General features: G+C 40.4%; 2 protein-coding genes across 4 annotated transcripts in view; both read left to right on the forward strand.

The window, feature by feature from the left end:
- Positions 1 to 939, forward strand: part of LOC110389670 — a 3,607-nt gene extending 2,668 nt beyond the window's left edge. For all 3 annotated transcript variants that reach the window (XM_021380496.1, XM_021380494.1, XM_021380495.1), the window contains one exon: positions 588 to 939. In XM_021380496.1, the coding sequence (XP_021236171.1) occupies positions 588 to 802 (215 nt within the window). In that variant the 3' untranslated portion in view covers positions 803 to 939. The remainder of the gene's footprint in view (positions 1 to 587) is intronic.
- Positions 2,402 to 13,247, forward strand: part of GPBP1 (GC-rich promoter binding protein 1) — a 35,551-nt gene continuing 24,705 nt past the window's right edge. Inside the window, exon 1 of the mRNA XM_021380492.1 lies at positions 2,402 to 2,471. The gene's annotated coding sequence lies outside the window, so the exon portion shown is untranslated. The remainder of the gene's footprint in view (positions 2,472 to 13,247) is intronic.

Consider the following 13,247-nt stretch of genomic DNA (forward strand, 5'->3'; position numbering starts at 1 on the left):
GGGCGGTACTGCCGTGAGGGGCGCGAGGCCGCCCCGCTCCCTCCCCCGCCGCGGGGCCCCAGGGAAGGGGAGACCGCTTCCAGGGGAAGCGGGAACGGCCGCCCCGGCCCCGCAGCAGGGCCGGCAGAGCCCCTCCCGCCTCCTGTCCGCCACAAAGGGCCTCGCGGAGCTGGGCTGTTCCGATCCGGGCTGAGCCGGAGCCGGGACCGGGAATCCCCCGCCGCTCCCTCGGGACCGCGCGAGTCCCCCGCCCGGGGCAGTGCCCCACTTCAGGTGTCACCCGCAGCTCGGTTCGTCCCCAATAAAATGAGGAATACCCCTTCCTTCTGGGTTGGCGTCCGCTTCTCAGAGCGGAGGAGATGCCCGCACCTCGCAGAACGGCAGCGAAGCGTTTGCGCTGCTACGTGCTCCGGTAGATGAATGCCCGCAGCCTCTGCGGGGTGCGGGTGCCGCACTCAGCCCTCCGAGTTCGGGTTCCGCTGCTGATCGCGCGCGCGGTTGTTTGGAGGTTGAGGTGTGTCTGTCTGTACAGCGCCGATTCTGATTCCAGAATGGATAAGTCATGACTCTGGTTCTTCTTTCTGTAGGCAGTTTGCGTTACGGAGAGCCCCAGGTGTCGGAGTCTTTTGCCTCAGCTGTTGGCGTTGGGGAGGAAGAGCGGTGGGAGCCGATCTGCCGCAGCCGCTTCCTTTCAAAGCGGAGAAACGCCGGGCGCTGCTGGGGATTGTTTGTCCGAGTGTTTCCTCCTGAACAGGCTTCAGAAACAGTCAGCGGACGGCGCAGAAACGACTGGGAATTCTAAGTCTGAGCTTTCTCTTTCTGGAAGTGCAGAGGATCTCACCCTCGGACACTTGTGTGGATGGCATGGATATACGGCTGAGTTTATCAAGTTTGGAATGCTTTTGCTGTCCAAATAAAGTGCTTTTAGGTTTTCAGGCACTTTTTTTCTTCTGAGCACTGCTCTGTCTGTGTCGCAGACATAACCAGAGTTGTAGGCTCTCTCCAGATCAGATGCTGCCGGAGTCTCTGGATAGACATTACTGAAAAGTTTCATGGCAGATATTCTTACCCCTATGTTATTTTTTAGATTTTCTCACATAGCCTTTTGTCTTTTGCAGTGCTACCCATTTTCTAAATGAAGAGTCTAACAGAAATCTGTTTATCCTTTTTTCTTTTTTGTTTTATTTAATATTTTTCAAAAATGTTGCCGATAAGCAATATGGCGGTATCTAGATAGCTGTTGTTTACAATTGCTTCTGTTACCTGGAATGAAGATGTGTTCTTCAGTTCAGATGTGAAATTTGGATTTTCAGCTTCACAATTTGTGACATAAAAAGTGTATTTATTTCATTTGGAGCTGATGGTTCTTATAGCAATACATTCATGGAATAGATGAGAGAAAAAGCTTTCAGAAAAAAAACAAACTTTTTAAGTGAGAGACTCGGTAGATTTTGAAATCTACGTATTTCAGCAAGAAGGATGGATAGCTGATTCCTGTGAGGTTAAATCTATGTCAGGCAGCTACGAATGTAGTATCAACAAGAACTTGGGATATTATCTCAAGGAAAACAAACTGGAAAAATATAAATCACGTGGAGTTAACACCTTGTGCGGTCCTCTTGGATTAGGCAAGTATTGTGTTCATAAATCAATTTACATTTGAACAAATGCTTTACCAGTAGAATGTTTAAATCAGTGACATTGACGTTCTGGAGGATATAGTTGTGTGTTTTTTTTTTAATGTTGAAACGAGCTAGCAGAATCTAGTTTTTATTTGTTTTTTTTGATAATTACTGGAATGTCTTTAAGAATTTGCAGAATACATGCCCTACTACTACAAGAGCAGTTTGTAAGTAGGAGTGTGATTTTTTTTTTTTCTGTGAGATTAAATAATACGTACTTCTAGACAGAATCTGGAGGTAACTTAACCCCTCCTAAACTTGAAAATGAGCTACTGTACTTCCTGAATAAATCTGCTGGGTAGCTTGTCTTCCAGTTTTCTTTAGACATGTTTGCAGCATGAAGGTAATGATAATGTGGCTTTGGTTTTTTGATGGCTTTCCGCTATTCTTTGTTATGTATGGAAGCCAATTGTTTATTACCAGAAGGTAATTTACTACCTATGTAATCTGGTATTTTAATGTATTGTTATGTTAAGGTTGTGTTTAAAGTAATTTCCTATTCTGCAGTGGGAATGAGTCTGACTTGAAACTGTACCATAACGAAAAAAGTAAAGTCACTTTGGGAGTGGTTCAAAACCAAAATATATTGGTTAGACAACAAATTTTACTATTACTGTTAGATTTTCTGCTGCCTTCTCTGCCTGTAGTAGTTAAATGTTTCTCAATGTAGATGCAGTTTAAATGTGGAAATTAATATATATTTATAATATTTTCTTTGCAGGCTTGTGTTCGGCTGAATTGATACTACTTAAAAGAAAATTAAGATGGACAGAACAACTTAATTCAAAAGTTAGTGGTAATTTTACTAAATAAAACTCCTCTTTCCTTCCCTGATTGATCATAAAGCTTGAAATAATTAAAGCATTATCAGACTATAAACTCAGTGTCTGGTAAGGGTGGCATTTATTGTAGTCGTGACCTTTTCAAAAATTTGTCAGAGCTTCTGCAGTACTGAAGTATTACTAATACTGAGCTCATTTAAAAAAAAAAATTAGTCTCTGTTAGGGCATTGCAAACATGTTTGAGGAGATGACATATGATAGCCTGATAGAGAAGTAATTTTAAGCTTGGGTAACTGTGTCTAAAGATAGCCAGATTTCTTTTTTTCCTATGGCTGTTTATTTTGACCACGAATGAAAGACTTGCCTCTAAACAGTTTTCTCAGTATCACTTAAGTAGTTCTGTTTCCGGGGGGATGTCCTCTGGGTATCCAGAAGTTGATTGAGCTTCAGCATTTTGCATTCTTTTTTGAATGGTCTTGCTGTTCTGATATTTTAACTTGTATTTCAGTTTTGCTGTTTTGAAAATACATAAACTGTGGTTGATGAATAGGAATCTGTTTCAGTAATCTCTTGTGGCTGTGGCCTGGGGCTTTTCTGCATTGAGTCTTTTAGTGTGGCTGTCGATTGAGTGAATGAATTGAGCCACATGTAAAGGAACCAAACCAACAGAGAAGGATTTTCTTCATTCTTCTAGTTGAAGTGGCCTGTGTTTTGCCTGAAACTATTTGGTGAATGGAAAGAATTCAGGCTTAAGTGGCCATTTTATTATGTTTTGTCTACTATATGCCCACAGGCATAGTGATGCAAGTACCAATCCTTAAGTAGTACAAAAAGTGATTCCTGCTTTATTTTTCAAGCTATTAATTTTCAGTGCTGTGATAAACTTTTACCTCTTAATGGGAAGGGGGGTCTCACTGAAATTAAGGAGCTGCATCTCCCCACATAGTATTTGGAATCACATCTTTGTCTAGTCTCTCTCTTCTAGATGTTTTGGAGATTTAGCTTTTTGGCTTTATTAAATTATCTCTCCACAACTTTCTGGCTGCTGGTACAGCTGTTTTCTTTTTCACAGTGTTAACACTTGGAAAGTGTGGTTGGTCTGATTTGATTGTGTCAAATCACAAAACCATGACAGATTGCATATGTATTTGACATAAATTCATATGTGCTTTATGACTGTGCCCTTGTACCCCGAACTAAGCTCGTACGAGGGCTGCATAGAAAGCAGTTCCTCCCTCATGATGGCAGAGGCAGATGTTGGTGGTACGGCAGGAGAGGTTGAACCTCCCATGTGACATTCCATTACATGTTGTTGCCGTGTGACAGATGGCAGCAGAGGGGCAGTCTGACAGAATGGTGTCTTGACAAGGGAATGGGTATGAAGCAGAGTGTTTTGTTGAATTCCTACCTGTGGAAAAATGGCTCCTATTGGCATTCATCAGCGCTTACTGAACGTTGATAGAGACCAAACAGAGGATGTGAGTGCAGTGAGGCAGTGGGTGGTGTGTTTCAGCGGTGATAATGGCAGTTGTGTCCAGTGGTGCAGATTTTTGTGAGGGTAGCATGCAGGCTCTTGTTCATGGCTGATGAAAATGCGTAGGTAATAGTGGTGACTGTTTTGTAGTAAAGAATTTGCTCTATCAAATAGTGTTAATGTGCTTTTTGTATCCGTTGTAGTTTAGGAGGCATTACTTTCAGGGTGGCCAGTGTAGCTGGGTGAGGCCCATTGAGGAGACAATACCTAGCATGGTTCACTTTAATACCTTCTTTAGGTTATTATTTGTGTAGTGCTGGCAGTCTATTAAGTGGTTTGCAGACAAGTATGAAGTTAAGGTCTTTGCCCCAGGGAGATTATACTTTCATCCTTGATGTAAACATAACTTTTGTACTAGATTAATTCTGAGCAGTTTGGCTCTTTTCTTGCCAAACTTCTTTTCTTCTGGTAGAATCCTAAAATGGGTTGGTTTCTATTGAGAAATTTTTGTTAACAGTGGAGGCTGCTCTGCTATGTGGAAAAAAGTACTTCTTGTGGAAGCTTTTAAGTGTAAGCAGAGTTGAAACTTGCAGCAACACTTAAGTGGAGTTAAATCTGTAAAATGTAGTAGGAAAATTGTGCAGATAACGTGCTTTCTTAGTACAACACAAGGTCATGCACTTGGAAAAAAAAGTAGTTCCTTTTTCCCACTGCCCACTTCTAGTGGGTCTCCTCTGTTTAAAATGTGTTTCTTCTGTTTAAAACAGTTTGACAGCGATCAAGGACTTCTGGGGAAAGTGCTTTTGTTTCTTCTAGCGCTGAGAGTAGAATTTCTTCTACAAGAGCAACTATTTGCAGGCCTGATTAAAAATGAACTTGAATGAGGCTTGGCACGGTTTTTGTTTTCTTGTTACTGTGTTTCTGAGCAGTAATGATGACTGGTGATAATGCTGTATATGGCACTGTCAGCTTTTCCACAATCATTTCCTTTATTTTTTGATGGAGGGTAAGCATACTCTGCAAAACAGCTGAAATATATAGAATTGGTTTTCAGCTTTATTTTGCTGAGGATATTTCAAAACTGCCATCTTTTACAACTTTTTCTTCAGATTCCTTAGGAAGACTCTGAAACGCAAAACAATTCCCAGTGATTTTGTTACGTTATATATGCTGTACTGAAGGGTGATGTTACTGCTTTAACACTTCAACTTTTGAACTTTGAACCTTGTGGTGGGCAAGAAATCAGTGCTTACCTGGATTTCCACTAAATGGTAGGGCAAGTGTAGGATTTCAGGTAAAAGGAACCTGGTTGTAGTTTACCTCCAAATAAGGAAGTTAATCTGTGCTACAGTATATGTGTTCTATATTGTGATAGGTGGATGGCTAGACTGGATGATCTTAAAGGTCTTTTCCAACCTTGATGATTCTATGATTCTCTCTCTATATATTTGATTTAGATTTTGTGTGTATATATAGATATACATATGTATGCATATATATATATATAGCTTAGATTTTAATACAGTCCAAGAAGGAAAAGCTTTGGATAAAAATGGTGAAAAAGTTATTCTCAGCTTTCTCATAAACTTGCTGTTTCTAAAACATCTCCTAAAAGATAGTTTGATTTTTGTGACACTGATGCATGAGACACAGGAGTGATGTAAACCCTGTTGGTTGCAAACCATATCTATAAACAAAAAGAGGACCATCCTGTAGAGAGCGGTATTTGTGATTTTTAGAACAGTGGTCTTTCAGGAAGTCTACTGACATTCTAAATACGCAAAATAAAGGTAGCAAGTGCTCTTTAGTTGAGTCATGCTCACATAGGGCTCTTGAGCCATAAGTAGAAAGTAAGGTGTGTTTTTCTTGTTTTGCTGTTTGTTTTTGCTATGACACTGTAGTATTTGGTTTTAGGACTCTGTCTTTACCAGCTAATGTGTTAACTTAAGTGTTGAAAAAAAATTAATAGAATCATGGGATATCCAGAGTTTCAAGGGACCCACAGGGATCACTGAGTCCAACTCCAGGCTCCACACAGGAACTGCCGAAAATCCAAACCCTATATCTGAGACTGGTGTACAAACACTCCTTGAACTCTGGCAGTTGGGATCGTGACCACTGCCCTGTGGACCCTGCTCCAGGGCTCGACCACCCTCTGGTGCAGAACCTGTCCCTAACTCCCAGCTGCCTCTTCCCTAGCACAGCTCCATGCCGTTCCCTCGGGCCCTGTCTCTGTCACAGAGAGCAGAGCTCAAGGCTGCCCCTCCACTCCCTGTGAGGAGCTGCAGCTGCCATGACATCTCCCCTCAGCTCCTCTGCTCTGGGCTGAACACACCCAGGGGCCTTGGCCGCTCCTCACACACCTTGCCCTCCAGATCCTTCAGTATCTTTGTAGTCCTTCTTTGGACACTCTCTAATAATTGTATGTCCTTATACTGTGGCATCCAATCCTGTGCACTGAGCTTGAGGTGAGGCTACACCAGCTCTGAGCAGAGTGGGACAGTCCTTCCCTTCACCCGCTGGCAGTGCTGGGCCTGGGGCACCCCAGGGTACAGTTGTACCTTTGGGCTGCCAGGGCACACTGCTGGCTCAGATTCAGCATGTAGTCACTGGAGCCCCAAAGTCCCTTTCTGTGGGGCTGCTCTCCAGCCTCTCATCCTCGGTCTGTGCGTATATCCTGGGATGCACTGTCTCTGGTGCAGACTCTGACACTTGCTTTTCTTGACATTCATGCAGCTGTTCATTGTTCACCCCTTCAACTTGCCAGCATCTCTGCCATCAAGTGAGTCTCCAGCTCTTGCCAATTTATTGTTGTCTGTGTACTTCCAGGATTTGATACTAAGTATCTAAGTCATTGATGAAAATACTGAAAAGAACTGGCCCTAAAATGGTGCCCTAGGGAACCCCACTAGTGACTGGCTACCTGCCTTATGTAACCCCATTTACTATAACTGCTTGAGCCCAATCCATCTGCTTATTGTTTGTCCGTCATGTTATGATTTTGCTAGCCATATGCTTGTCTTTTTGTCTAGAAGGATACTGTGAGAAGCAGTTCTGTCTGAAATCGATTGATGCACTATAAGAAAAAGTCTCATACCTTGGCATGTCATTGTACTTATGAAGGTGTTCAAATTTGATGGAGGACTTCGTCACATTACTGGCACAGGAAACCTTAGCTCTCATACTTCTTTTAGAGACAAGGCAAGAAGGTATATTAAAAAATAAAACTTTTTTTAGTGCCAGAATTCTCGTTGGAACCATTCTGTATTGGGTGATAGGGACAGTGAAACAAACTGGACGCTGTACTTTACAGTAATGAGATTGCGAAAGAGGAAACTTCAGCTAGATTGTTTAGAAATTCTGAATGTTTGTTGACCCAGTGTGAAAGAAGACCTTTAAAGGTTCTACTACTCCCTTCTCTTTTATTAGAGGCGTGAGTCTTCACTGATAAATTTTAGACAGTGAAAGAACTTGACAGAAGTGTCATATCTCAGATTTGTTTGTAAATTATCTTAGGTCTGTGAGGTCTGTTCTGTGTTGAAGTGCAGAATAGGGTGGTTTGACACCCCCACTTTGCTTTTAAAATGTTTTAAGCTTAGTTGTAAAGCTTGCTCTGTTACTGCTGTAGCTGTGCATCTGCAGGGAGAGAAAATAAGGGAAATAAATAATCTTTTGTTCAAATAGTTGTGCTTTCTCAGCAGTTTGAAACCTTTCTACTTATTGCTTTTTTCAAAAACTACAAAGTTTGTGTTATGGTTTGAGTATTAATTTCTCTTAGCATACAGATTTTGGATAGCAAAGTAACCTGTGTTAGCTTGTTCTGCTTTGTTCAAACTAAATGAATGAGAGTGTAAGGAAGTTCTCTCATAAGCTGTCTCTTTTAAAGGGGAATAAAAATTAAGAGGTATGAAGTTTAGACAAAAATCTTTGAAACTTACACTTGCTTGTCTTCAAAATTAGCACTACTCTTGACTACAGATAACAGAAGGATATGTTATCACAAAAAAAATTCTGTTAAAATGAGATTTTGCAGGAGAAAGAAGAACTTTGATTTATTTAAATTGCCTGCTAAATTGAGAAAAATTCTGAGTATTTGTTTCCATTAATGAAGGAGAGAGACTTTGTTATCAGGTGGTTAGGACTTGAGCATGTAGTATTTTTGCCTAAAAAAAAATGTTGTAGCTGTTTTATAGCAGACACTTTGTCAGGCAATGTAAACATTTCAAGGAAGCCCAAGATGGGAGAACCATAGGGTCAATTTATTTTGTAGCGTGGTTGTTTCAGAGCTGCTCTGTTTTAACCAAGCACTTTGTCTGCTGCTTCTCCAGAAAGCTCTCTGACCTTGGCAAAATAACTTCTTTTGTTGTAATGCAGTGAAGTATGGTTTGTACTTGACATCCCTGATAGCATGAACATTGTTTTGATTCCATCGTAGAAAATTGTGTCTATCTTCGCCCTTCCATTCCCTTGTTGTTGATGATAGCCCTTTTTTAAGGCATCATGCAGGCTTGCTTATTGTATATGCTTGATTTGCCTTCCTGACTCAAGAAGGATTTGATAAACTTGCTGTAACTTATTACTAAGAAAGCAAAGCAGAAGCTATAGCAACAAATGTTAAACACTGAATAATACTTAACGATGTATTTTATACTGTCATAGTGACACTATAGTGTATTTTAATGCTGATGGCTTACAACCTACTTTTACACCATTTAGAAATATACTAATATTACAATGACAAAGTGAAGGTGGATTGTCAAAGAAGTTTGTAGATGAGGGGAGGACTTAACAATCCCACACAGAGTTTGTGGTGTGCTATACTTAAGGTAGTATTAATCTGTAAAGCAGTAGGTAGAAGATCATAGGGTATATGCTGCTTAAATACACATACATGTTAACTTCAGATTTTTTTTGAGAACTAGGTAAATGTGTATGTATGCTTATAACATTTATTGGTTCATGTATTTCTGTATGCTGATCAACAGACTGAAGTTGTAAAATAGTCTTCAGGGAACACTAAGAAATTTGAATTTGTATCTTCCTTTAAAATCTGACTTGGGTAATTTGTGGCTGAAAGCTTCCCTTTTTTTTTTTTGTAATTTTACTATCTCATCTCGCTCGCAAACTTCAAGCATTCCTTCCTGTGTATTTGAGTTTGTAATGCATTTTGTTTTCATCTTCTAGTGATTTCTGAAATACTTTATGTCGCCAGAAGTTTCTTGTAAAATAATTCATGCTATCCACAGAGCATGAGAGGTATAGAAGAAATTTTTTTCCTTTGATTTGGTGTATAGTGAGTTGGCTGCAAGCTGTCAGGTTTTTCCCTTTTAACGTTATTTTAAAAATTAGTTCTCCTGTAAAGTTTTAGTCAGCTCTATGTATGGGCTGTGTTTAACATAGTGATAATTAAAAAGCATAGTCTTTTAGTAAATCAGATTCTTAAATTTTGGATGTTTGGGCTGTTTTGTTCTGCTGCTTTTATCTGTCTCATTCTGCTAGGACATTATGAAAAAGCAAAATTGTTTTTATTTATGGTAAAGTTGTTATAGACTCAAATGTTTGTCACCAACAATGATGAAACCTGTTTCAATATTGAAGGGGAGGGAAATGATTTTGCTTTGTTTACTGAAGAGACCTCCTGCAAGCTGGATCTCTTCAGTACCTGCGGGACAGACTGTGTTTCCTCTGCTTGCTAAATACTGGTTAGACAAGTTTAAGCAATGTGCTCTTAAAAATGGGTGGGGATGGTCTCTGATCTCATGCCTTTGTCATTAAAGTTCTGCTGAAGTTTTTTCTCTGTCTTCTGTAGAGAAGGATCAAGTTGGAGGAAACTTAAAGTGAACTTAAAGATCCACAGAAGTCCATGGGGACTGACTGGATGTATCCACAAGTGCTGAGGGAGCTGGAAAGTGTTGTTGCTAGGCCCTTTAATGATTTTTATTTGAAAAGTCGTGGTGATGGGAGAGGTTCTAGAAGAGAGAAACATTAATCCTCATATCAGAAAGAGAATCCAGGGAACTACAGGCTGATCAGCCTCTCTTCAGCCCAGAGGAAGGTGGTGAAAGATATTTCCAAACATACGAATGACCATGTGATGAGTGGGAGTGATCAGCATCACCCATGATGGGGTGACCAGCTTGGTGGGTGAAAGGAGAGCAATGGATTTTGTTTATGGCTTTTGAGACTGTCTTCCTTGACATCCTCATAGAGAGGTTGATAAAGTATATGTTACGTAAGTGAATAATTAGGTGTATCCAGAAACAGGCTGAATGGCTAAGCCCACCCTATCAGGGCTGCGATCAGTGGCATGAAGTCCATTCTGAAAGAATTTATTAGTGTTATACCTTAGTGTTCAGCCAGTAATCTCTAACACATCTATTAATGACCTGGATGATAGGCAGATGTAACAGCCACTCCTCCCAGTTTTTTATCAAGTAGGTGTTTGGGCAGGCTGGAGAACTGGAGAGAGGAACCTGAGGAGGCTCAGTGGAGGGAAGATGCACAGTGTTTCATCAGGGAAGGAGTAGCCACCTATACATGCTGGGGCCTGACAAGTTGTTACGGAAGTCTGGATGTGTGTGCCCTGGTGGACAACAAGCTGACCATTAGCCAGCAGTGCTTCCTCGTGACAAAGAACGCCAGTGACCCACTGAGCTGCATTGGAAAGGAGTGTTGCCAATGGATCAAGGGAGGTGTCAGCATAGTGCTGGTGGGGCCACATAGGGAGCACGGTGTTCGGTTCTGGGCTCCCTGGAGGACACAGACTTAATGGTTGAACTTTGGAAAAGAGTTGCAGTGATGATGAAGGGACTGCAGTGTCTTTCATATGAGGAGAGGCTGAGAGAGCTGCAACTGTTCAGCCTGGAGAGGAGAGGCTCACAGGGATCTTATCCATATGCGTAGTACTCAGTGGGAGGGAAGGAAGAAGGGGGAACTAGATCTTTTCAGCGGGGACATGAGAGAACAGGAGGCAAGAAGGACAAGTAAACACTGGAAATTCAATCTGACCACAAAAAAAGAACTTGAACTGTGAAGGTGGTCAAACACTGGAATAGAGTGTACAGAAAGGTTGTTGGAGATGCAGTGGGTGGGTATGTTCTGAATGCAACTGGACATACCCCTGTTTTGGACGATCTGTGAAAATTTATGTTCCAAGATAAAACATTCTGATATTCTAAGGAAGTGCAACTCAGTCAGTCTTTCATAACTCTGTGTGATATGATTTAATTTTTCAGAAATACTTTCTAGACTCAGAACTAGTAAGCCATTAAACTCATGCTTCTCCGTTCAGAATTTTGTGAAGATGAAAATATTGAGAGAGACCTACCTTGGTTAAGGCTGTTGAAAGGACTAGAGTATTCACAGACAAGGGTTGGGACAGCGTGTTCTGAAAGTTTGTTAGAAGCTTGCAATGTGTGGTTACAAGTTGACTTTTGAAGTTCATAACCCTGAAGTGTTGTGCTGTGTTGGGTCGTTTCTCTGGCCTGTGATGGGTGTGGACCTGGAAAACAAAAGGTATCATTACCAGTTTTAAAAGCTTGGTTCCAACGAGTCATAGAATTGTTGTAGTGTTTATAGTTAATTGTATTAAAAATGTGGCACTATGCATTTTGTTTTGTTAGAGCTACGTAAACCGTTCAAAAATAGTTTCAGAAACTCCAAGCAGTTAAAAAAAAAGTTATTTTCCACAGTCTTTTCAGGATCTGTCATTTAATAATCATGCTTATTTTTTTCTTAGTTAGCCTGTTTATGGAAAACAAAAGATAAGCAGGATATCTGTGCTTCAAAGCAATCAAAGGGTGCTTCAATTACATCTGCTTCCTGTGCTCATTGCCCATCCACTTACGCAGCCTGTGCTTGAGAGGAATTTTCATGGGAGTCATTATTCTAACTTCTGAAGTGTATTATGCACTTCCAGAGATGCCATTTAGCTGCTTTTGATGTTGTGTAATTAGGCAAATAGGGCGAAGAGGATTTCTTCCAGCTTCATTTCCATCCAGCAGATATTTGTAGTACCAGAAATTCTGAATAAAGGATTATCTTTACAGTAGAGCCAGAGTGATGACTTAAATTAATTTTTGTGTAACCAGTTATTCCACACCTCAATATCCTTTATTATCTTGATATTTTTAAGGCCAAGCTGGCAACTATTGTAAAAGAAATTATTTTTCTACAGTGTTAGCAGGTGCAGTGCTAGACAGTATGAATTTCTAACACGTATAGAGATTCAGGCTACATCATAAAGGTTCCAGTATCATGAGATTTGCATTTTTACTTTAAAGCTTTGTTTAAGTTGCTTGCAGCCTTTTATAGATGCCTGGCATGTCAGACCTTACTAGGCCTGTCTGCATGACTTATCCTTTTGCTTCATGGATTTTGCTGGTACAACTGTTCTCTGGTTTATCGCTGCAGCTAAGTGAGTTCGTAAATCCACCTGATTCTGCCTGTAGTGACTGTATGGTTACTCTGTGCTATGTCTGCACTGTATTCCCATTTTTGATGTACTGTGTAGAGATATGAACTGGACTAGTACGTGCTTACTGGAGTTCTGCACTATGCTTAGTCTTCAGTGCTCTTATGCTTCGTAGTTAGAACCTTCTGCCATGTATTGCCTGTCTGCCTGCCTATTTAGTGACATCACTCAGGAGTGAAGGAGGGTGAAGTCTCTAACTGACATAGTTCTGGTGGCAGGAGTCTCTCATTAGTACAAATGGTTAGAGAATGAGTAAGCATTTCATGTTTTTTTTTCCATCAATGTAAGGGAGAAAAAATATGTATTTTTCTTTAACTGCAAGAAATAAACAAACTTTGTTAAAACATGAGAACCTGTGTTAAACATGAGGTGCCTATTTTGGATAGTTTGTTCAGTCGGATCTCCATGGTCTATATGTTTTTTGTCCCTGTTTTATGTATTGACTGCTTGGAAGTTTTTAGATAACAAGCAAGCTTTGGAAACAAAATTTAAATGTTAGTTGTTTTGGCTGTTGGATAATTTTTCTCAGTGATACTAAGCTGAAAGTTCCATATAATGTGAAAATTGTAAGTAAAATGAAGCTTGAAAAAGCACTTTGTACATTAATCTGAAAGTTCATGAATACAGGTTGTCTTTTGCTTTTGCATCATGATGAACTCTGCTATTGCAGAAAAAAAAATTGAATTTGTTTCATATGCTGGTTGCGATCTCTTGTCTTCACATCTAGAAAGCTTATTTTTAAAACACTATTGGTTCAAAATAGCACTTTCAGAGGGGAGAAAGGAAAAAGCTTCCTGCAGGAGGGAACACAATAAAGTTCCTGCACAACTTTATTG

This window comes from Numida meleagris, chromosome Z (assembly GCF_002078875.1).
Source record: "Numida meleagris isolate 19003 breed g44 Domestic line chromosome Z, NumMel1.0, whole genome shotgun sequence".
Classification (NCBI taxonomy): domain Eukaryota; kingdom Metazoa; phylum Chordata; class Aves; order Galliformes; family Numididae; genus Numida; species Numida meleagris.